Source organism: Vidua chalybeata, chromosome 16 (assembly GCF_026979565.1).
Source record: "Vidua chalybeata isolate OUT-0048 chromosome 16, bVidCha1 merged haplotype, whole genome shotgun sequence".
NCBI lineage: Eukaryota > Metazoa > Chordata > Aves > Passeriformes > Viduidae > Vidua > Vidua chalybeata.
Genome location: NC_071545.1, coordinates 1024119 through 1046466, shown reverse-complemented (window position 1 = coordinate 1046466; position 22348 = coordinate 1024119). Strand labels below are relative to the sequence as shown.

At 49.7% G+C, this 22348-nt stretch overlaps 1 protein-coding gene across 1 annotated transcript; it reads right to left on the bottom strand.

Moving 5' to 3' along the window:
* Nucleotides 1–11297: 11297 nt before the first annotated feature.
* TEDC2 (tubulin epsilon and delta complex 2) lies at nt 11298–20459 on the bottom strand. Its single transcript, XM_053957861.1, has 10 exons — nt 20434–20459; nt 20260–20358; nt 19932–19987; nt 18807–19479; nt 17337–17390; nt 15412–15496; nt 14997–15105; nt 14360–14461; nt 13749–13960; nt 11298–11514 (listed from the first exon to the last, which is right to left on the bottom strand). Exons 1-10 carry the CDS (start codon nt 20457–20459, stop codon nt 11371–11373), a joined length of 1560 nt encoding a protein of 519 aa, XP_053813836.1. The 3' UTR covers nt 11298–11370.
* Between the last annotated feature and the right edge of the window lie 1889 nt (nt 20460–22348).

Sequence of the window (22348 nt, the reverse complement as noted above, 5' to 3'; positions counted from 1 at the left end):
TGGGATCGCTCCTGGCATGTGTTTTTCCAACTCGCGTCTGTTTTCGCCAGCGCGGACCCTGCCCAGGCAGCGCTGGGGCAGGGACGCTCTCCCGGCTGCCCAGTGCCCCCAGAGCCGCACTGCTGCGGCCCCACGAGCAGGGAGATCCCAAGGGAACGGGCAGCGGGACTTCCAGCCGCTCCCCTGAGCCCTTTGCCTCCTCCGCGGGCAATGCCAACACCATCACCTCCCTCCAAGTTCTTTTTCTCCCGGTGTCACCCTCTCCAGCTTTGTTCCCTGGCACAGGGCTTGGGTGGCCTCACTGGCAACCCATGGACTGCTCATGCTGGTGGGACGCTGCTGTGCGTGACACGGGGGGAAAGAGAGGGTGAGCAACCACAGGACCTGGCAGGAAAGGGGCTGGAGCTGAGGTGCGGGAAGATGCGGGATTTGAGATGGGTGCTGAGCAGGCAGGGCAGCAGAAGGTGAGATCCAAGGGGGCAGGATGCTGAAAGGCAGCTGAGAACAGGGGGGGGTCAGCAGAGCTATAGAAAGCTCTCCCGGGAAGGAGGCTGGGCTGTGGGAGCTGGCACCCACCAGGGCCCCCAGGCACTGCTTCTTTTCCCTGCAGTGCCCACCCACATCCTGACTATCAAGATTAACCATTTTTAAACAGCAGTGTTGAGCACAGGTAGGTGATGCTGGCTCTGCACTGCTCCAGCACAGAACCACACACGTGCAGAATGTGGCAAAGGCCACCCAGGGCTCCTGGGCAGGGAGGAGGGAGACACAAACAGCCTGGAGAAGGTTAAGTACAAAATCTTCCCACCCAGCTCTGAACATTAGCAGAGAGTTTTTTTTGAGGACAAAAGCTTTTCGTTCCGTCTTTACCATGAGTGGATCAGAGAGGCACCAAGACTGGAGAGGGCACAAGCATTTCCCATCTCTGGCTTCTCCTGCACTGTTTTTATCTTTTAATTGGTTTTCCTGAAGGGGAGAGGAAACTGAGCTATTGCAGCAAACCTGAAGACCTGGAGCCTTTCCCAGGTCAGAGCTTCCCCTGAGCTGATGGGGCCCAGCTGTGTGTCTGCATCAATTGAGAGGAAGCCAAAAACAAGGAAGAAAATCCACACTGCAGGAGAAGCAGAGCTGGGCAGCGAGAGGGAGGCTCTGTGGAAGCTGAGATGGAGAATCAGAGGAGCTGATGGGACTGACTCAGGAAAGGGGAGGTTAGGGCATTAGTCTGCACAGCGAATGTATTAGCCTCCCTTTTTCTGTGGGCACTGCTCTTGCCTACAGCATCCCCAGGGAAGTCGTGCCAGTCTGGGAAAGAATAAAGCTGGTTTGGATCAGACTTTGCCCGTCTTCAGGGTTGGCCTGGAAAGCTATGTGCAACCTGTGAGCACCAAAACAGAGGGGCTGGGTCTGCAAGATTCCTGGCATTTCTTCTTGCTCCCAGTTTCTTCAATAACATTTGGAAATAATGAAAGTGGAAGTTGGTCAGGTATCAGCTGAATTCCCAAAATTCCCATGGTATGCCCAGAGGCAGGCAGCTGCAGACACCAGAGACCTGGGCACAGGGGCTCTGTCTCTGCACAGAGATAGCAGTGGGAAAATAACTCCAGCTAAGGCAGACAGGCAGCATACGGTGCTCTGCAAACCGAGTTTTGTTATTTACTCTCCTGATTGCTCATTAGAGGGGAGGAAGAGCAGCAGAACTCCATGACTCAATGCCCTTTGAGCAAGGGCAGAAGGCTGATACCGCCCAGCACAAGCTCCAGTTTCAGTTTTGTGAAGCTTTGTCAAACTTGAAAATGTTCAGGCTTAAATTTACCCTGAGTTGAACCCATGAAGAAAATATCAGCTAAAATAGTTCAGCTGCTGCTGTCTGGAAGCAAATACTCCAAGAATGAGCCTGGCAATGGGCCACTTCCCAAACTTCTTCTCAGGAAACTGGTGATGTGATTCCACCCCTAAACACAGCTCCAGCCCCCCATGCTGGTTGTACCCCCTGCAGCATCCCCACACCTCCATCCTGCACTCAGAGGATTGAAAAGGACTCTTGGCTTCCATCAAAACCTGGCAGCATTTGTGGAATGACAGCTGTACCTGCTTTTAAGTGGTGCTGAAGAGCAATGACTGGCCTTGAAAAAGCAATAGGTGAGAAAAACAAGTCCCAGCTGGTTAGAAAAACACCCATTTTCATGTCTCAGTTCTGATGCATGAGGGCTTTCAGTATTTGACTCAGCAGTGCTGATGTGACCGTGCTGTAGCAGCCCTGTGTCTCCTGGGACCAACCCCCACACCCTCCACTGCCTGAAGTTACACAGGGGTAAAGCACAGGTGCACACCCATGTGCAGGAAACATGCATGTATCAAAGTGCTCCTACTGGCACCCAGACACAGCTCACCTGAGAGTGTTTCCAAGCAGCACAGGCAGCAATGTCCAGCCAAGGCCCTCTACAACCCCACAGATGCTTTAAAAGAAATCATCTGCAGAGAGCCCAGGGCACGTCACAGAGCCATGCTGGCTTTGCTCCTGGTTGGAAAGAAAAAGCAGGATCAGGACAGCCCTGCACAGGGCTCGGGCTGGGGCAGGGTCACCACCAGGAAATTTCTCACACTCATGTGTGGAAGCTGGATGAATTTTCCCTTTTTCATTCAGAGGCCAAATTCAGACAACTTTCTCTGGTTGTTTTCTATAAACTCACAAATGTGCAATGGGCTGCATGGTGTGAGTCCATATTTTTGGGCACTGAATCTTCCACCCTTGGTGGAGCTGACAGGCTGCTCTGCCTGGGTGCTCCACTCCTTCCCTCCACATTCCTTCTGTAACCAACCTAAGGGTGTAATTTTCACAGCAGAAATAGAGACTTGTGAATCCTCCTCCCTCTTCCCACAGGAGATGAAAGTGCAGCTGGGACTGGATGAGTCACTTTGCAGGAGCAGAGAGGGATGACACTCCCTCTACACACAGACACCCCCAGGGACCCTCGGGGTGACGGATGGGGCACAGGAGCTCTCCCTGCTGTCAGAACCCTGCCCAGAGTATGGCTTGGTGCCCTTGGCTGGGGGAGAGGCCCCAAGGCCTGGCACAGAGCTGCAGGAAGGAAGGAAACACGTGGGAAATTCCTGCTGAAGAGGAACAGGAAAGAGCAGAGAAGGTGAATGGCTTGGGTGGGTGATAGAATGGTGGTGGTTGAACAAGAAACCCAGACTCCTAGAAGGGAATGAGGAGGAAAGGAAGGACAAGGAAGCCAGGATCCCTCTAAAACAGATTAATTTCTTCAGTTTTGAAGTGAGAAAGCCCAGAATCAAATATGATGCTGAGCACCACTAGGGAATCCCAGAAGAAGCAAGGTGCAGGAGGAGATCCACATTCTCTAGGACTGCCCAGTGCTGTGGCAGGAGGAAGGAATCCCACAGTCCATAATTATGTGAGTGACCAGAGACACTGACACCACCTTCAGTCCATAATTACGGACCAGAGACACTGACACCAACTTCTCAAAGCAGATGCTAGAGCCAAAGTAATTCTGAGACCACGTGGAAGTGCTACAGCAAGGAAGGCAGGGCCAGGATGCACAGACACCCTCGTGGTGCCACTTGCTCTGCTTACAGCTTCAGGTCCTGCTGTGCTCAGGGTGAACACACTCCTCCTGGAGCTAAACCACTGCATAGGGGAATTTTGTATATGAAGGATTAATGCCTTATTTTATCCAGAACTAGAAAGTAATGGGGCTGGAAACAAGAACAGAAAACTACATATCTGGCAGGAACATCTGTGGGCAAAGAGAATCAAAGATAACCACTGTTACACAATTCACATATGTCCCTGTATGAGTCAAAGAAGTAATACTCACTCGTGCCCACTTCACTGCTCATTTTTGGGACACAGAGCTCAAAACTGGGGTCTAGGTTGTGGAAATCCAGAAACTGGCAGCCCTGAAGCCTTCTCACACAGAGAACTACGCTCTCAACGAGTGACCCTCACTCAGTTAAAAATTAAATGCCAACAGACCACAGGCATTGACAGAGAAACTTGAAAAAGCAACGAATGCCAGCAGTTTGTAATAACTTAGAAATCCTCAGAAGGATCTTTTCCTTTGGCTCTGTGAAGAATTAATAATTCTGCCTGTATTTGGCTAATACAGAGTCACGGAATTGTTAAGGTTGGAAGATCATCAGTTCCAACCACTAACCCAGCAGCACCGTGGTCACCACTAAACCATGTCCCTAGGTGCCATATTCACACATTTTTAAAATCCCTCTGGGGATGCTGACTCCACCACTGCCCTGGACAGCCTGTGCTAGTGCCTGACCACTTTTCATGATGAAAATCTGATATGGTTCATGCAAGAGCCACATGATAGATTAAGACTGGGGTAGGAAATACTGAATAACAATTTTTTGTCCCCCACTATAAATGAACTTTGACTGCAATGAAGAGCTGCAGAGAAATGAGAGCAGGTGAATATGGCACCAACAACCACAACTGACTGTGGAAAAAACATTGGCAAAACCAGTGTTAAACTTTGAGCAGCTCCATTCATTTTAAGATAAAGAGCAGGGAAGAAACTCACGCAGCAGGAAAGTGTCATTAAAGACGCACAGGTGGCATCTCATAGTCCATTTTAAGCTGCCTCGTGCCAAGTAAAGCTGGAAAACAGGCAGCAAATTAAATCAGGGAGGCACATTCTTGGATCCTCAGTGACCTAAGAAGTATTTTCCAGGTCTATGATTCAGCAAAAGGGAAATAAATAAATAATCAAAGCAGGGGAATAAAGCTCTAACAGCCATCAGGAAGTGTGGGGCTGAAAATAGCAGCCAAGTGTCACCTTGATCCACTCCAACAAAGATTTTGGCAACAGTGACAAGTTGCTGGGTGACATCTCTGAGCTATTTTGGGCCCATGGCTTTACACTAAGTGGGAGCCCCTTTGGGCCATCGGCACGGGGAGAACGCCAGCGCCAGCCACAGCATTCCAGAGGAACTTCCAAACCAGGGAGGGGGCTCGAAATGAGGGATTCACGTGTCTCACAAGAAGGAGGCTTTCCTGTGGATTCAAAGATGGATGGGAGCAGATGGAAAAGGATCATTACATCACCCCCAGCCACAGCCATGCTCCTTCCCAGCACCAGGGCTGAGCTCACACAGAGCTTCCCACCTCCAGCTCGGGTCACAGCGGGCACGCAGCACACACAGTGCTGGGAACCTGCTGGGATCCAGAGACAGGGAAAGCTGCAAACTGGGAGAAGAGATCCCCAGCAGCTTTGTTGATATTCTCTTCTGCCCTTGGAGAAGGAGCTGTGGGCACTCCCAGTGCTGCCCAGGGAGCTGGGCAGGCACCAGTGGAACTGAGTGACTCATAGACCAGGCATAATGGTTTTAAGGCTCACAGATAAGAAATGCACCTAATACACAGAAATAAGCTATTTTGCTGTAATTGGTTCTTAAAAAGAAAAAAAAACCAATAAAACAAAACAAAACAAACACCCCACCAACAAAACAAAACAAAACAAAACAAAAAACACCCAACCTAATTAAAAGCCCGAAGCCCAAATAATGCTGTTTGCATTGTCATAAGCAAGACCCTGAACTCCTCCCTGCGAATGGACACCGCAGTGCTCCCACTGGTAGGAGGAAGGGAGATGGAATCACACATGATACAAATCACTAATGCTTTGTTCAGTCAAGCAGCTCCATGAAATCTGGTGAGTTTGCTCTTGCAAGGACAGCAGGATCTCTGCTGAGAGCTCTGTCACACTCAAGAAGACTCCAGAACAGCACAACACAACAAACACCATTTAAAACTGAGACAATACCAGGTATTTAAGACTGAAAATAGTTGAAAGGATATTGGCAAACACACTGAATTTCCTAATGACCCTAAAAGTGAGCCCGGAATGGTCACAGAAACATGTGGTTATGTTTAAATTTATATGCCCAAACTTGCTTAAATACAAAAAAATACTGTCTGATTCATCCCTGCATCCAGTATCCAACCATTTGAATTCTATCCCATTACACAGTCAGCACAATATTATAATTAAAGCACTCTTTATGGTTTCAGTAAGTTTTTAAAGGGTTTTTTTTTTTTTTTTTTGATGAGTCACTATCCCTGAAGGGATTTAAAAGACATGTAGACATGGTTTAGTGGTGGTCTTAGCAATGGGGGAACATTTGGACTTGAAGTTCTTAAAGATCTTTTCAACCTAAATGATTCTCTGATTCCAGTGAATCTCTCTCCTTTATGTTCCTGTGCCTGGTTGGTACCCAAAACTCCCATCCTGGAGGCAGTGAGAGCTGCAGATGCCTTCACCTTGCATGACAGCACTCAGCTGCCCAACAATTCCAAAAGCAAGATCTACTGCTAACATGTCTTCTAAGAGACTTCACCTCGAGAGAAAACTGCTGTGTGTTCTGAACTTCAGAGCCTGATCAGGAAAACAAAACTCCAAAGGGTGAGATCCTCAGTAAACACTTTCGCAAATTGCAAAGCTCCGAGGCTGTGCCAGCTGAACCAACAGCTGTGGCCACTGGTTTTGAGAGAAGGGAAAGATGCTGGGGTGCTACAGAGCTGCAGTGAAAGGAAATGTACAACCCAACACCATCTCAGGGGCAGGAAGGAGGCCCCATGGAGGGCTGAGCTGCACATGCACCTTAGGCCTCCCTTGAGTCTTTCTTTTAAGCTGGACCTCAGATGAGACAAATAAATTGTTTCCCTCCACAACATGTAAGGGCTGAAAACAAACCTAACAGCAGCATGAGCACGTCTGGGAGCTTGTGTTCCCAGAAACCAGGGGGGAATTCTCCAGACAAGCTTTTTTTCCAAGGCCACGCTCCTCCACTGACTCACATCTTGCTTCTAGTTACTTTTTCTTATCCAAACTCTTGATCCACTGGTTATCTTTCTTTTTCTGGCTAAAAATAAGCCAAACATCTTCATTTGTCTGCCTAAATAACCAACTACTGTAAACTTTCACCTTGTGAAGTTACAGTTCAAAACTCCCTTTTAATTTTTTCCCCCTCCCATTCCCAGCTCTTTGTTCCCTGGCACATGGGGCATGCTGCTTCCTGTCCTCTTCTGTCTAACTGAGCTCAGATTAATTAACCAGCCATAGATTTTTCTTGATTAAAATGCTAAACCCCTTCTTTCTCCACAGGATGATAGATCTTTTCTTCTGGGTAGTGGTTACAAAAATAGTACTCAATATGCGTGGTGAATGGTAGGAACTTTAATACCTATTTCATGAATTGTTTTCATGTCAGACTGAGCAATAGTTAGGGTTTTTCTTTTGTGAGGTTATTATTAATGTATGTGAAGGAGGACTAGGAAGCTGCCAGTGAAACCAGATGTCATCTGCACCGGTCCCAGTGTACATGCTTATAAAAATCAACCACAATCCACAAGAACAAGAGGCCTCGCTGAAGAGAGCACAGACATACAAAACCAAGCTCATGAGCAAGTGAAATCACATCAATCTCTGTTTTACAGATAACAAGTGACAAGCCCTGGTGTCAGATCCATCATCTGCTGCAGCCTCTTAGTGACTCCACAATGGTGACAGGACTCAGGACTGGAAATGCACAGCCATGAACTGGCTGCCTGCCCACAAAAAAATCCCTGTTGGCTCCTTCTCCTGGCATTCATAAGGCTATTAAAGCATTTCCCACTCACTGCTTACAGTGTGCTGATAATTAGACACCCTGGGACAGTCTGGAGGAGCCCTCTGCATCCTGCAGCTCCCACACCCAGCATCCTCAGTGTGCTTTGCATGTTTGTGGAACCCAAAACCACTCCTTTCAGATTTAGCAGAAGCGGACAAAATATCTCAGCAAAGCTTCAGCTGGAAATCACAAGCTCATACTGAATTCTTTAGCTCAGGGAGAGATTGATTTGGGTGAAAGAATATAAAAACTAAAAAAATGTGAGTGGACATATGGCTCCTCCCTAGTAGCTCCCCTAAAATCCAAGAGCTCTGTCCCAGAATTTTGCAGCACCAGTGCTCTTTTTAGAACTCTAGACTGGCACAACAACTTGCTGAGTCAGGTGTTAATGCTTCAGGTTTGACTCACACACAGTTTTAATCAAGTAACCTGCTCTCTGGAGCTCACCGAAAGCTCATTTAGAGAAGAACATCAACAGCAAATTTGTCATCTTCAGCGGGGGCTGGGAGTTTTCCTCCCACTTCAACATTTACCATCTTAAACTGCTCTTTGATGAAATTCTCTTATGCCTCACACTGCTCATCAGGATTTGCCTCTCCAAACCCTAATGTGTGCTCCTGGCCCAGGGAGCTCCTCCTGCCCTTTTCCCAGAGGTGGGAGTGTGCCGTGGACAGTCACAGCAGCAGGGCACAGGCTGGCACGCTCTGTCACCACTCACATGCTGCCAGACCCCTCAGAAGGACTAGAAGAGGCAGGACATTCCTGCACACCACTGCTGGTGTCATCCCTCTCACCAAGACTCAAGTTATTTCTGTTTGAGATGGGGAGCACCCCTAAAGCTGCAGTGTTGAGTCTCTCCATGTGGCACCTCCCAAGGAGGGGCTTCAGCAGCACTTGATGGCAGATCTGGTAACACGAGCAGGATAAACCCCTTGGAGGGCTCAACAGAGCTTCAGAACTAAGCACAGCTGAGGCTGGGGCTGCCCCTGGACCCCTGGAAGTGCCCAAGGCCAGGTTGGATGGGGTTTGGAGCAGCCTGGGAGAGTGGGAAGTGTCCCTGCCCATGGCAGGCATGGAACTAAATGATCTTTAAGATCCCTTCCAAGCCAAATCAGTCTGCGATTCTATTATTCTCTAATGCTAACCAAAGACAACTGATGCATGGTAAACCCTCCAAGAGGCTCTGCTGTTTGCAGTGTGCACTAGCAGCAGCACTGCTGCTATCCCTCCACTGGTCAAACACATTTGCAAAACAAACACAGCCCGTGGAGAAGTTGTAGAGGGGAAGGAGAAAGCCAAGGAAAAAGAAGAACTGTAGCAGTTGGAAATACTTAAAGTCACAGATTCTTGAAAGAAAAAACCTGCCTCCTCCTCAGGATCCCATCCTTCAGTAGGGAAAACCTAAAAACCTTTTAAATGCTATTGCAGGAGACAGAGAAGAAATAAAACCTGCTAATCCTGCCTGGCCCTCACTATGCTTTCTCAGCTTATGTCTACACAACACTGGGATTATCTATCACTTTCCAAAAATACTGCTCATTTCCTGTATTTCTGTAATTCTATCCCCTGGCATCAAACACTACCTTATGTCTTTGTTTCCTCATCTCAGCTGGATGTACTTTCTTCCAATAACAATGGCACATTCTATAACACAGCCCCCCAGCCCCTGAGTTCAACTGCTATTGAATCTATCTCTGCTGCAGCACAAGACTGGTTTGAAAGAATGAGTCATTCAAATTATTTAAAGTCTTACACATTTCTGAAATTTTAAAGTGTGGTGTAAGAAGAGAAACAAAACCACACTGCACCCAGAGGCAGAGAACGACCCAGCTACCTGACATTCTGCACCCCTTCTGCACAACTCCTACAGGGTCAGCTTGCCTTCTGAGTTTGCAACAACCCCTTTGAACCCTCTCTTGTGGGCTGTCTCCTGTTCCCAGCCCTTTCCCACCTCTGCAATCCTTGCTGTGCCGCTGAAGTTGCTGCCAATTTACACTGGTCTGCTCTGTGATGAGCAGCAGATGCTCCATGACTCATGCAGTGCTTGCAGATGCAAGTTATCCATAACAGCACCCTAATTAACAATACCAAACGTCAGCTCTCCCGTTCAAACACGGACATGCTCATGTGTATGACCACACTAATTTAGGAGGCAGTGTCTGCTCCCTTGGAGTGTTCAAGGCCAGGCTGGATGAGACTTGGAGCAACCTGGTCCAGTGGAAGGTGTCCTGCCCATGGCAGGGGGTGGGATGAGATGAGGCCCCTTCCAACCCAACCCATACTGGGATTCTATGACAAAAATACTAAGGGAAAGTCAGAGATGCTAATTTTTACCTATCATATGAAGGATTTTTATTGAATTTTGAGTCAGAAAGAGCCAGACATTCAGAAGAGCCAGACAGCAACCTGGCCTTGAAAAAAAAGATAAGGAAAACTAATGAATGTCTTTGCACTGCTAAGAGCTAAATTACACACACACACAAGCAAGCAGAGTCCAGCTTTGAGATATGGTCTGGGTCAAACTGTACTAGGCCGTGGTACACTTCCCGAATGGAATTTTAAGTACTCGCAAGCAGAGGTTTCCCACTTCACTCCAAAGCTTTATCTGTCACTGAAACACCAGGGAATTTGGAGATGACACGCAAAAACCCAGCAAGAAGGAGAAATGGCAGCTGGCCTTTTCCCGCGGTGGCAAGGTGGGAACTGCTGCAGGACCTGCCTTTTCTAGGGCCGGGCTGGAGACCCGCGGGGTTCCTCCGGCTCCGGCAGGAACCGCGGGACCCGCCCGCCACCTGCCGGGCACAGCCGGGCGGCAGCGCAAGCCCCGTTCGCTCCCTCGCTCCCTTCCGGCACCAAAACCAGCCAGCCAGTCAATGCTGCGTGACCCCTCCATGCCAGCTGTGAGCCAGCAGCAGCAGCTTCGGTTCTTGGGATTTCTGGATGATGAAAGGCCGTGACTCATGATCCTATGGCTGATCAGGATAAAGCATGTTTTATTCCTTGCTACACTGTCTGCATCCAGGAGCCTGGTGTCCTGAGCCTGGTAGAGACTGCTTTGGAAGAAAAGCCAAAATCAGTTTCAGAAGCCCTGAAGGGGCTCAGTTAACAGGTTAGGAAAGTGACACAGAACCATAGAAACACAGATTGGTTTGGGTTGGAAGGGACCTTAAAACTCACCTCATTCCAGCCCCTGCCATGAGCAGGGACACCTTCCACTAGCCCAGGTTGCTCCAAGCTCCATCCAACCTGACCTTGGACACTTCCAGGGATCCAGGGGCAGCCACAGCTGCTCTGGGCACCCTGTGCCAGGGCCTGCCCACCCTCCCAGGGAACAATTCCTTCCCAATATCCCATCCATCCCTGCCCTCTTGCAGTGGAAGCCATTCCCTGTGTCCTGTCCCTCCATGCCTTGTCCCCAGTCCCTCTCCAGCTCTCCTGGAGCCCCTTTAGGCCCTGCAAGGGGCTCTGAGCTCTCCCTGGAGCCTTCTCCTCTCCAGGTGAGCACCCCCAGCTCTCCCAGCCTGGCTCCAGAGCAGAGGGGCTCCAGTCCGCCTGGAAGAAGGAAGTTAAAAAAAGACAATAAAAAAAGCCCATAACAGAAACAACCCCCTGGAATTTAGCCAAATAAATTACTTTAGCCAAGTAAAGAAGTTCATAGAAAAGATTTATTGTTTGGAGCTGTCTTTGGCTCTGTGCAGGACTAGCAGGAGGCTCCCCAGCTCAGTCCAGCAGCTCGTCTCTCACCAGCACAGGGAAGCGCCGGCCGCCCTCACAGAGCTGGCTTTGGATGGCCCGGAACAGCCCTGCAGAGCCCTCCAGCAATGGCCTGGCCTCCAGGACAGGCAGCAGCTCTGCCATCATCACCTGGGCAGAAGCAAAGGAGACACTGTCACCAGAGCCAGCAGCACTCCAGTATTCCTTGTAGTGGCTGCATAATAAGTGAAATCTAATCAGAGCAGTATGACTAATAAGAGGCTAATTGATTGATGGATACTTTCTTTTGTCATATTTAATAAAGGCAGAGTGGTTCATTTTCTGCTTATGAGCTACCTCGGCAGCCACCCAGCATTTCCAGAGCAGAGTCAAGTGGCAGTGCAGCTGCCCTGCTGCAGGGAAGACCCAGCACTGGGATGAGATCAGCATCCTGCAAGAAAGTGAAGCTGGTGCTGTTTCAGGAGCTCTGCAGCCACACAGTGAAGTGCTCACTCACCCAAAGTTCAGCCCTTCACTCAGGACTGTTACCATCACCTCCCAGTTATGCCAGAGGTGTAAGTGGCCAACTCCAGCCCAAACAGGCTACAGGGACTGCTCAGGCTGTCCAGCATTCCCTGGCCTGGCTGCTGCTCTGCTAAGCCTCTGTTGGGATCTCAGCCCATGCTGTCAAACCAGGGCAGCATCAGTATGAGCTCTGGGATTAGGATTGACTGACAACTCAAGCACAGGTCACTTCAATCACTGGACAAAAATTGGTCTTTGGTGCCCCACTCTTGAATTAATGCTCAGACAGACGTTTTGCCCGGGATTTTTTTTTTTCTTTTTTTATCTGGCATGAGGTTTTGAAGTCTGAGCAGCCTGCACACCAAAACCCATGCAGCTTGCTGCACACTGCCTGCCCAGGAGAGAGGACAACTGCATGTATCAGCCACCTCTCTAAAGGCTGCCAGAGCTCCAGGAGAATTTGGACAATGCTCTCAGACAGGGTGTGGGATTCTTGGGCCATCTATTCAGGGCCAGGAGTTGGGTCTCTTCCAACTCAAGTTATTCTATGATTCCATAATTGTTCCCTGGTGGATACGGAAGAAGACCCACACAGAATATAGTACAGGGTATCTGCAGGAGGCTCCCTCTCCTCTTCTACACAAGTTTCTGTGCAGGGACCTGGGAGCAGGACACAGCTGCTTATCTTTGGGAAGTCCCTTTCTACAGACATGAAAGCTACCTAAGGGGAAAGTTGGCACATGAAGAAGGAGTGCTGCACTGCTCCACTTCCATCCACCTGCTCTGCTCCTCACACCTAAGAAGAAACAGATCTTCACCATCAAAGACAGGCTAAGAGCTACCAGGAATTTCTATGATACTTGGCATTCCTCCATGGAAAGGGAGTGGACAGGCTTGGCCCAGAAATAGGTACATCCTTTTCTGGGGTATTTATCTTTTTCCATGCCCACTTACTTCACTTGTCCCAAGAATTTCACTTATCATGCACACTCTACACAGAGCTGCTTCAGACCCTCGGGGCTCACATGGCACAAAGCATCTATTCGGGTTCATGTGCAGAAGAAATGAGTCAACCAGCAGAGCAGCAGGAATCAGGCTTTGGTCACCACTTTATTTTGGGCAGGCAAAAAAAACCCCAAACCTTTCATAATTCATAATTCAGGATTATAATGCTGAAATCCCATTTGAAGTCAGGTAGCAATCTGTCTTCAGCCACAGGTCTGCAGACAGTTATTAACAATGCCTCTCTGGCTTACAAAAAATTACTTTTCCAGAGCCTCTATCACTCAGGTCAATGGCAAAGAATAGATCAGAGGAGTAGATTTGATCTCAGAGATCTTCTCTGCCCTTTGCTGCTGTCTGAGAAGAACAAGTAATCCCTGTGTGGCAAACTCTGCTCAGGCTGCTGAAGAAGCTGACACCTCCTACCCTATTCTTACAGTCTCAGAATGGTAAAAGCAAGATTAGCAGCACAGTGGTTTGAGATTTGAAAGGAAAGCAACAGAGAACAGAGAAGTTCACCAGCTGGAAGTCACACAGAAGGGAATGAGGGAGTGGGTGCCCTACTAGGGCTGTAAAGGCCTGACAGAAGGGGCATTACCAACAACATCCTCCACTGCCAAATTCTTTCAGACTAGGGAAATAAAATCTTATCAGAAGAGGATCAGGCATATAAGAGCCTCTGCTCTAGCCCTAACAAGAACAACAACAAAAAAAGTCCCATTCACCAACAAAGCAAACAAGCATAAACACAGAAACATCACTGCAGGAACTTGCCATGCTGCTGCTGCCCATCAACAACACCTTGTACAGCAGCTGCTGCTCCACAGTTGTCCTTTTCCTTCCCTGCTCTGGGAGCACTGACTCTTCTCCAGACTCACCTTTTGTAAGGCAATCTCTTGGTGCAGCATTGACACTTGCAGCTTCAAGGCAAACAGGTCCCTGAGCTCCTGGAGACTGGAGTAACAGAGGAGAGGCACAGCCAGCATGTCTGCACTGTCACACATCTGTCCCCTGACAGGGACACAGGCTGGAGAGCAGCTCCCCACATCCCCAGTGCAGTCTGGGTGCAGCCTCAGCTGGGACTCCAGAGCTGCCAGGGTACAAGAAAAGGCAGGAGACAAAACCACAGAACTTAAATCTGTACTTGCAGACTTTATGATCTACTTACTGTTCCCAGAAACTAATGACTAAAGAGACTGTATTAATCAGGGTAAGCTCCTCACACATGGCACAATCAGGACACCCTAAGCTGTGGCCTGCATTGTCTCCTCCCCAGCCCTCTTGAACTGCAGCTGCAGTTCAAAGCTCCAAGTCTCTCCTGAACACAGAGGGGTGGCACACAGGTACCACAGATTTGTTTGCCACTAGAGAATTAATGCTCCATTGCCATAAAGACAATCAGGAGAAAAATGACCCTGGTCCAGTGTCCTGCACACAGGTGGCAAAGGGCCATGTCCATACCTGACCACAAACACAGGGACTGTCTCACCTTCTCGCAGCAGCTGCAGCTTCTGCAGACACTGGGACACTGTGGTTTGCAAACCCTCCAAGGTCAGAAGGCTTTCATACTCTCCTTGCAGAGTGGAAGGGTCTACAAGAGAAGCAGAGAAAAGGTGTGAACACTGGAACCTTCCTCTCCAAACAACTTCCAGAGTGGCCTCAAATTCACCAGCCTTCATTTCAGGCAGAGAATGTTCCTGTCCTGTGGATGCCAGCCTGGTCAGGGAGAGAGAAACGGCAATTGTTTCTCACGGTGGCTTGTGAGAATTGTTAGGGAGTTGTAGGAATGGGATAACTTGTTAGTCTAGACAATCTGCAGGTGGTGTTTTTTCCACCTTGCTTTTCTGTTCCTCTCAAGGATGGTGTGTGAGGAAGATGTTTTTATTGATTAACCAATCAAACAGAATGTATCATGTTGGTCTATTTAAGCCAAAGTTGCCTTTCCATTAAAGCCTCTTTTCTTCCTTTTTATACTGCGCCTCTCATCTGTCCTTGAGTCATTCTTGGTGCAAGGGACACTGTCCCTTGTGTCCAGCACATGACAAGAACACAAAACACATGGAACTGGAGCCCAAATCACCCTTATTCTACCTTCTGCCCTCCCAATGCCCTTTTTCCCTCCTTACCTGCAGGCTCAGCTTCCACATACTGCCTCAGACGGGAGGGGACATCCTGGAGGCATCTTAATTCCTCCTCTATCTCTGCAGGACTGGGGGTCAGCTTCAGGGAGCAAAACTCAAACAGCAGCAGCTTAAGGAAGGTTCCACAGAATCCTGAGCTCTATGCCAGCTGGAATCAGGGCAGAGGGAAGTGGCACTGCAGGGGGAAGGTGAGGACAGCACAGCACAGCTGTGTAGGGCATGCTTGCCTTGTGGCCACATTTGGCTGGATCAGAAGTTTTGTAAGTGCTCAACAGCTCTACTGTGAAAAAACCCACTGCCTAGAGACCCAAGTGGAACTGCTGTTATTGGAAGCATAACTCTCTCCAGCTTGGAGCTCACTGCAGAGCAAATGCACCCTGTGCCTGCTAGGAAAGGATACGGTTGTCTGGATTCTCTCCATAAAACGGGTCCTTGCAGCTGCTGCATCTGCACTTGTTTGGCACAGGCGACATCTCTCCCATGTCCTGAAATTCCAAAGGGGCAGGAGGTGGAAATTATGCTCCTTTGTAGCAGACAGTGCTCACGCTGAGCTGTGACACATCGGTGTGGCATAGCAGTGCTTTAATTACAAGTGTCTCCCCCTCTCCTCTCTCTCCCAGGTTATTTACCAGCCATTCCCATCTCATTCCCACGGCTGTTATCCGATCAACAAGGACACCCCGCAGAAAGCATCTGCAAAGCACCTGTTACTCTCCTCCTGTTTTGAGGGGAAGGATCAGAACACAGACAGCACATTTCCATAAGCAGAATGTGAACTCGCAGCACATCCCTCATTCTGTTGTATTGTCCTGCCTGTATTTATACCCCATAGGAAATGACAAATCTTCTCTTCCTTTCTTAGGAGTAAATAATTTGCATTTCTCTACATTCATTCTGTTAGTATAGGTGTACAAAAAAAAGGAGCAGACAGGACAAACTCTCACACAACTACTTCATATTCCAAACATCCTTGAGATTCTTCTTTAATAATTATTTTTGGGAGGGGGCAAAGTGGTATGTTTGGCAAGCAGAATGACAGCAGCATGTCAGGGATGCAAGACAGAGGTTTAAGGACAGTAACATGAGGAAGCTGGCCAGGACTTCACACCAGAACCCACCAGTTTTTTGATAAAGCACTGCACAAGTAACAGCATTACTGGAGAGATGCATTTCTCTCACAGAGTTCAACATCCTCATGGATGCACAGTCCCCATGGTATCCATTCCTCAAGGACTGTCTCCCAAAACCTGCTGCAGTAAGCGAGAGCCATCAGGAGGAAGCTTAAAATAGTTCTGCAGTGCCTGACTAACTTGAGTGTACATGTGTCTTCTCTCTAGCCTAATGGGTCTTTTAAATCACGTTAGAATCTGCAGATTTCAGAAATACGTTATGCAAAGAAGTGGCAAGGTTAATGGAACAGGAAAAAATAGAAATTCCTAGGCAAGATGCAAATCCTCTATGAGGGATCTTTAGTGCAAAGGTTATTCTCAATCTGTTACTGAGTTGAAAGCAATAGTGAGAAGTATAAAATTACACCAAAGTGATTAGAATGCTAAAAGGCTCATAGAAGTGAAAATTAAGGGTATAAAGTCTTTACAACTTGCAGAAGGGTAACTAACAAACTGGTATCTGATAAATGACAGTTTCCAAGAGGAGGAGGAATTCTTGAGGGCAGCACAAGGGGCTACAGTTAGATTTAAGAAAGGGTTTATTTTTAATATTTGAACAAAGCACATAATGAGCAATCTGGTGAATTATGGCAAGATTTCTCAGAGGAAATATGGGAAACTCTTCCAGAAGACTGGAGAATGGACTAGAGCATGCAAGCCCCAACCACCTGCACCATCCCTGGAATAACACTGTAGCTTAGTGTAAGAGTTCAGCAGCAGGAACCAGCCTCAAAGAGTTGTGGTGCTTCCAGGCTGCAAAGGCAGGGCAGGGATGGTTTGGGAAACTCTCATCGGATAGTGTATACAGACACCCATCCCACGGGGTGTCCTGACTTCAACAGGTGTGTGGCACCAGCAGAGACTCCTGCTGCACCCTTAAACCCACAATTAAAGCATTCCAGGAACTTCGTGACTCAGTGATTAACAGTAATTAGCACTCGGAAAACAGAAGTAGCACTAGTGGCTGCAGTAACAGAACACATCCTCAGCAGCAGCCTTGCTGGGAGAGTATGGGAGCTCTTCCTGCTCCCAGTTCAGGCCCCATGCCCTGTGGGGTCACTGCCTCCTGGGGCACACAGAGCAGCCACACCTGACCCCTCCTCACAGCTCTGAAGCTGAGGGTAGTTCTGGACTGAACTTGTCAGACTGGTCTTACCTGGAGTTCCTGGAATAAGCTTTCCTGTAGGGAAGGGGGAGCTTCAGCTGGCATCTGTGAAACAGGAGAAGGATCAATCCTGGCAGCTGGAAAGCAATTAACTGAGCCATGTCTTCCAACAGGGAAAATGGTGCTTTGTCAAAATCTGAAATTAATTTAGCTGCAATGGGAGATGTCAGCAACTCTGGAGATTGAATCTACCACTGTCTTCAGACTGCCCTCAAGGAAGGAAGAATAAGTTGCTCATTCGACTCCACAGGCATCATGGAGCTGAGCTGGGAGAGCTCCTGCATCCTGCACCAATCAGAGGTTCATCCAGAGTGGGCAGCTGGGAGCAAAGCCATGGCACAGCAGAGTACAGACATGGAAACAACACCTTCAGGGAAACTGGTCTGCCATACCCTCTTGCCCTACCTTAGCTGGACAAGGCAGCTTTGCTTAGCACCATTATCACACTCGAAAAAATAGGAAAGGGACATTCCAGCTCCCACTGGGAATATGATTCTTAACCCTGAAGCAGAATAATCCCTAAATTGTTATTACAAAAACAGGAGAGTTGGCAGTTTTTAGTCACATGCAGACTAGGAATGCAAGGCCACACCTGGGAATTTAAGTAAATGTTTGAATCCAGATCCCTGTTCCCACAGCAACTGTCACTAAAGTGTCCTGGGGCCCTTCCAATGCCAGTGAAAAGGGATCACTTCCTCCCGGCACAAACACAAGAGTTAGGTTGCGGTGGCTGAGAGAAATATTCCTCAAAACTTTCCTGATGCAGATTGAGCTTCAATGTTTTCTTAAAGCAAAGGAGGAAAGAAATTACTTAAACAAGACAGACTGGCATGAATGCAAAGCCAATCTTCCAAGTATTATTTTGCCGCTTTTCCACAGAGAATCTCTGTGGAGATTCTCCTGAAATCCAAACATTCCCTTCGTTGTCCTTCCTGCACCAAACCCTTGAAACAACTGCACTCTAGCCAGTTCTGATTTGTGTAGTTATGTGGGCAGTACGTTACAAGTTAACAGGGATGACATCAATCCAAACAGCACTGGGCACATGGTTTAGAGAGAGAGAGAAAAAATTCGTGCATTATGTATTATCACTGTATAAAAAACAGAATAAATAAAAAAAATCAATATGCTATAATAGAGAGTACACTCAGAGGAAAGCTAAGGCTCAAGAAAGCTCTACAGAGACAGCTTTCCAAAACACTCACAGGGGACTGTGAAACATCAAAAGTCTTAATTGAAAGGCTTTCAAAGTCCCAGCCATCCAAGAATAAGCCCTTAAAATTAAAACACTTACTCAACCACAATAAAGGCTTTAAACTATACAGGATCTTTCCTCTTGAGAGGGATGTGAGGAGGATGAAGCCAGGCTGGGACCCCCAGAGCAGCTACAGCCACCAGCATCTGTACACATGCCTGTGGGTGTGGAGCAGAACAGGAGAGGTGCCCACCTCCCACACTTACCCCTTTTCCTGCAGGGTGCCTGTCCCTGGTGAGACGCTCCTTCCCCACGCACCTGTAGTGTCCTCCTTTTTGCTGGACTCTGCTAGGAAACCAGAACTTTTCTTCCCTGCATGAAGTAACTGCTTGCCAGCAGCCATGGAATTCTTTCCCGCAGCTGAATCCCCTCCAGAAAAGCTTTGCTGCTCATTTGGGGCAGATTCAGACAAGCCAGGTGTCTCCTGGGGTTCAGCTGCAGCACAGACTTCTCTGCCACTGGCACCAGCTGCTGTCCTGTGACTCCTTCCTTGTTTGGAAGTCATCCCTTTTGAGTAAATCTTCCCAGCTGTCCTGGGGCCTTGAGAAACACATCTGGCTGGGACTTTCCTTTGCAGTTTCTTCACATCTGGGTCAGTCCTGTAAGGGGGTCTTAACTGGTATGGAGAGGGCTTCTTCAACAAAGGCTTTTTGCTTCCAGCTCTCACCTTCCTGCACTCAGGAACATCCTCAACAGATACAGGCACCTGCTGTTCTTCAGCTTTCTTGGGAGCATGTGCTTCACCTGCCCATTTCTGTCCTGTAGCTCCCTGAGTCTCTAATGGAGTTTTCAAGATGCTTTTCCTGACCTTCAGTGCCTTCTCTAAGGCCCTGTTCAGCAGTTCCAGCTCCTCTAGCTCCTTGGGTGAAGGCCTGTCTTCTGCAAGAAGAGAAAACATGTCAGAAGGCTCAAACCTGGATGTCTGCTATTTGACTCTTCACTAACTTGCTCTTCCAGGTGGCACAGAAGGACACGAAACCTAATGACTGTTGCAGGGGGTATTTTTTTAGCTGTGGGAACAGCCACTGCGCAGAGGATGCAGGTAGGATTGCCAGAAGCTTTGAAGACCCAGGATGGATGTGATCCACAAGAGGACAGTTCTCCCGAGCCAACCTCAACAACTGACATTCCCACGCTTGGGTCAGGCCTGCAGTCACTTTATTGCCGGCCTTGGCTAACGAGACACGACTCCAAGCTAACCCCAAGGAGGAGAGAGGGAGCAAAAAGGCAGAGGGGGTATTTAGGTGGATGCAGAGCATTGGAATGACTCCTAACGCCGCAACTGGCGCGGGGCCGGTGGGACATGAGGGGGCACCGGGGGAAGCGCTCACCATGCTCAGTACTGGAGCCTGATTGTGGCTGTGGCCGCTCCTCTTCTTCATCATCCCTGGGGGGAACAAACAGCGACGGAGCCAGCGTTGCTGCACCGGGACGGGACCAGCACCCCCGGCCCGCGGGGCCTCGGACACGGCTGCAGGACCCGCGCCCGGGCCTCCTTCCTCCGTCCGGAAGTTTAGAATTACACCAAAGTGATTAGAATGCTAAAAGCATCAATTTAGAAGTGGAAATTAAGGGTATAAAGTCTTTACAACTTGCAGATGGAGGGCCCCGGGAGGAGGGCGCCGGGCGGGTCGCCACACGCCCGGGTTCCGCACTCACCAGCGCCCCAGGAGCGCCCGGCTCCGCGCCGCCCGCCGCTCCAGCTCCCGCCGCCGCTCCGCGCCCTCGCCCAGCGCCGCCCTCAGCGCCGCCGCCGCCCTGCAAGGCCCAGCGCGGTCAGCGCCCCGCGGGACCCGGCCCGGCCCGGCGGGGCCCTGGCCCCCTGCCCCTCACCTTCGGCCGCAGCCCGCAGGCAGCATCAGCCCGGCCGCGGCCGCGCCGCTCCTCCCGCCGGCCCCGCGCTCCCTCCGGCCCTGCCAGGACCTGCGGGCGGGGCGTGGCCCGCGCGCGGCGGAGGCGGGAGTGGCCGCGGGCCTGAGGCGTTCCGGGCGGCTCCGGAGTCCGAGGGTGTCGGGGAGTGGGGGTCCCTGTGGTCGCTGTGCCTGCCCGGCGCGGCCGGGACGGTGCCGAGGATGCCCCGCAGGGCACGGGGAAACTGCTTTTCCCTCCGCTGCCTTCGGCGATTCCCTCTCTTTCCTACCCTCTCTAAGGGGGCTCGGGCGGGCCCGTCCCACAGCCCGAGGTAGCCGGCTTCCCCTGGGGTCAGGACACAGTCGAGATTTGTTCCCCTCAGCCTTGGCAGTGGAGCGCCCCGAGAGCACAGAGACCCCGGCTCCGCACGGGCCCCGCAGCTGGAGGTGGAAGCGGACCCATCCCGGTGCCGAGTGTCCCGCCTCCCCGGGAACGCGGCAGAACCACCTTCGGCCCAGCGCACGGCAAACTGCTGCTGCCGCCCGTGCTTTGCATCGGCATAAAAGAGAATTGGAGGGTTTTTCTTTCTTTTTTTTTTTTTTTTTTTTTTTTTTTTTTGCCTTACTCTGCGGCTGTGGGAGCTGCCGGGTTGGTACCGCGGACTCCGAGTGCTGCTGGATCCCCTCAGGATCAGCTCTCGCTGCGGAGCAGTGCAGTTCTCCAGAAGAGCCCGTAGCTGGCACTCGGCACTGTCTGTTCAGGCAGCTGAGGAGCAGGAATCCAGCCCTTCCCCTTGCACAGCAGGATGAAAGTTAGCAAAAAGTTAGAAAGGAGGAAAGAAGTGGTTCTTTGCCTTCAATGGCTGAATCTTGAGGTTGAGATGATCGTGATTCTCTGCAGTGATGTGACCACAGACTTTTTAAAAGAGAAGTTGAGAATTGCAGGTGATTCATTGAGACAGGACTTTAAAACCCCGTATAAAATGTTATAAAAAAATCAGAAAAATCATCACACATCATGAGTTTCCACATTCAGAAACTCAACATTTTTCCAATTGTAATTTGCACTTTTGGCACAGACAAAGAATTATTTCTCTTTCTGTGGACTTTGCAACTGATTTGGCAAACAGGCTGGCCCCTTCCTGCCCTGAATCTTGTTGAGAAGTGTGAGTTCACTGTCAGAACTCTGTGAACAGTTATGCTTCTGAGGCATGAGCCAAGGTAGAGCCCAGACAGATATCCCTGGGCTCAGCAGGGCTGATGGGGATATCAGACACTCAGAAAATAGTTTCATCAACAAAGTCACCAGGTGCAATGCTGTGAGACCCTGGGAAGCACAGCAGCAGCAGAAGAGCTCATTTTCAGACAGCTGCCTCTCTATAATGATTAAATATCCTGAATCAGAAGGGACACAAAAGGATCATGATTCCAGCTCCTGGCCCTGCACAGACACCCCAACAGTCCCACCCTGGGCATCCCTGACAGTGTTGTCCAAACGCTCCTGGAGCTCTGGCAGCCTCGGGGCCTTGCCCATTCCCTGGGGAGCCTGGGCAGTGCCAGCACCCTCTGGGGGAAGAATCTTTTCCTAAAATGCAACATAAACCTCCCCTAGCCCAGCTCCAGCCATTCCCTCAGGTCCTGTCCCTGTCACAGAGCAGAGATCAGAGCTGCCCCTCGGGATGAAGCTGCAGCCCCTGGTGAGCTCTGCCCTCAGTCTCCTTCAGGCTGAACAAACCGAGTGCCCTCTCACACAGCTCTAGTTGCCTCGAGACCTTTCACCATCCTCGTGTCCCTCCTTTGCTCTCCAGTAACTTCAGATCCTTCTGATACTGTGGTGCCCAAAGCTGTGCCTGGGGTAGGTGGATTCCTGCAGGTTGGGACTGGCCAGGAGATGTAGC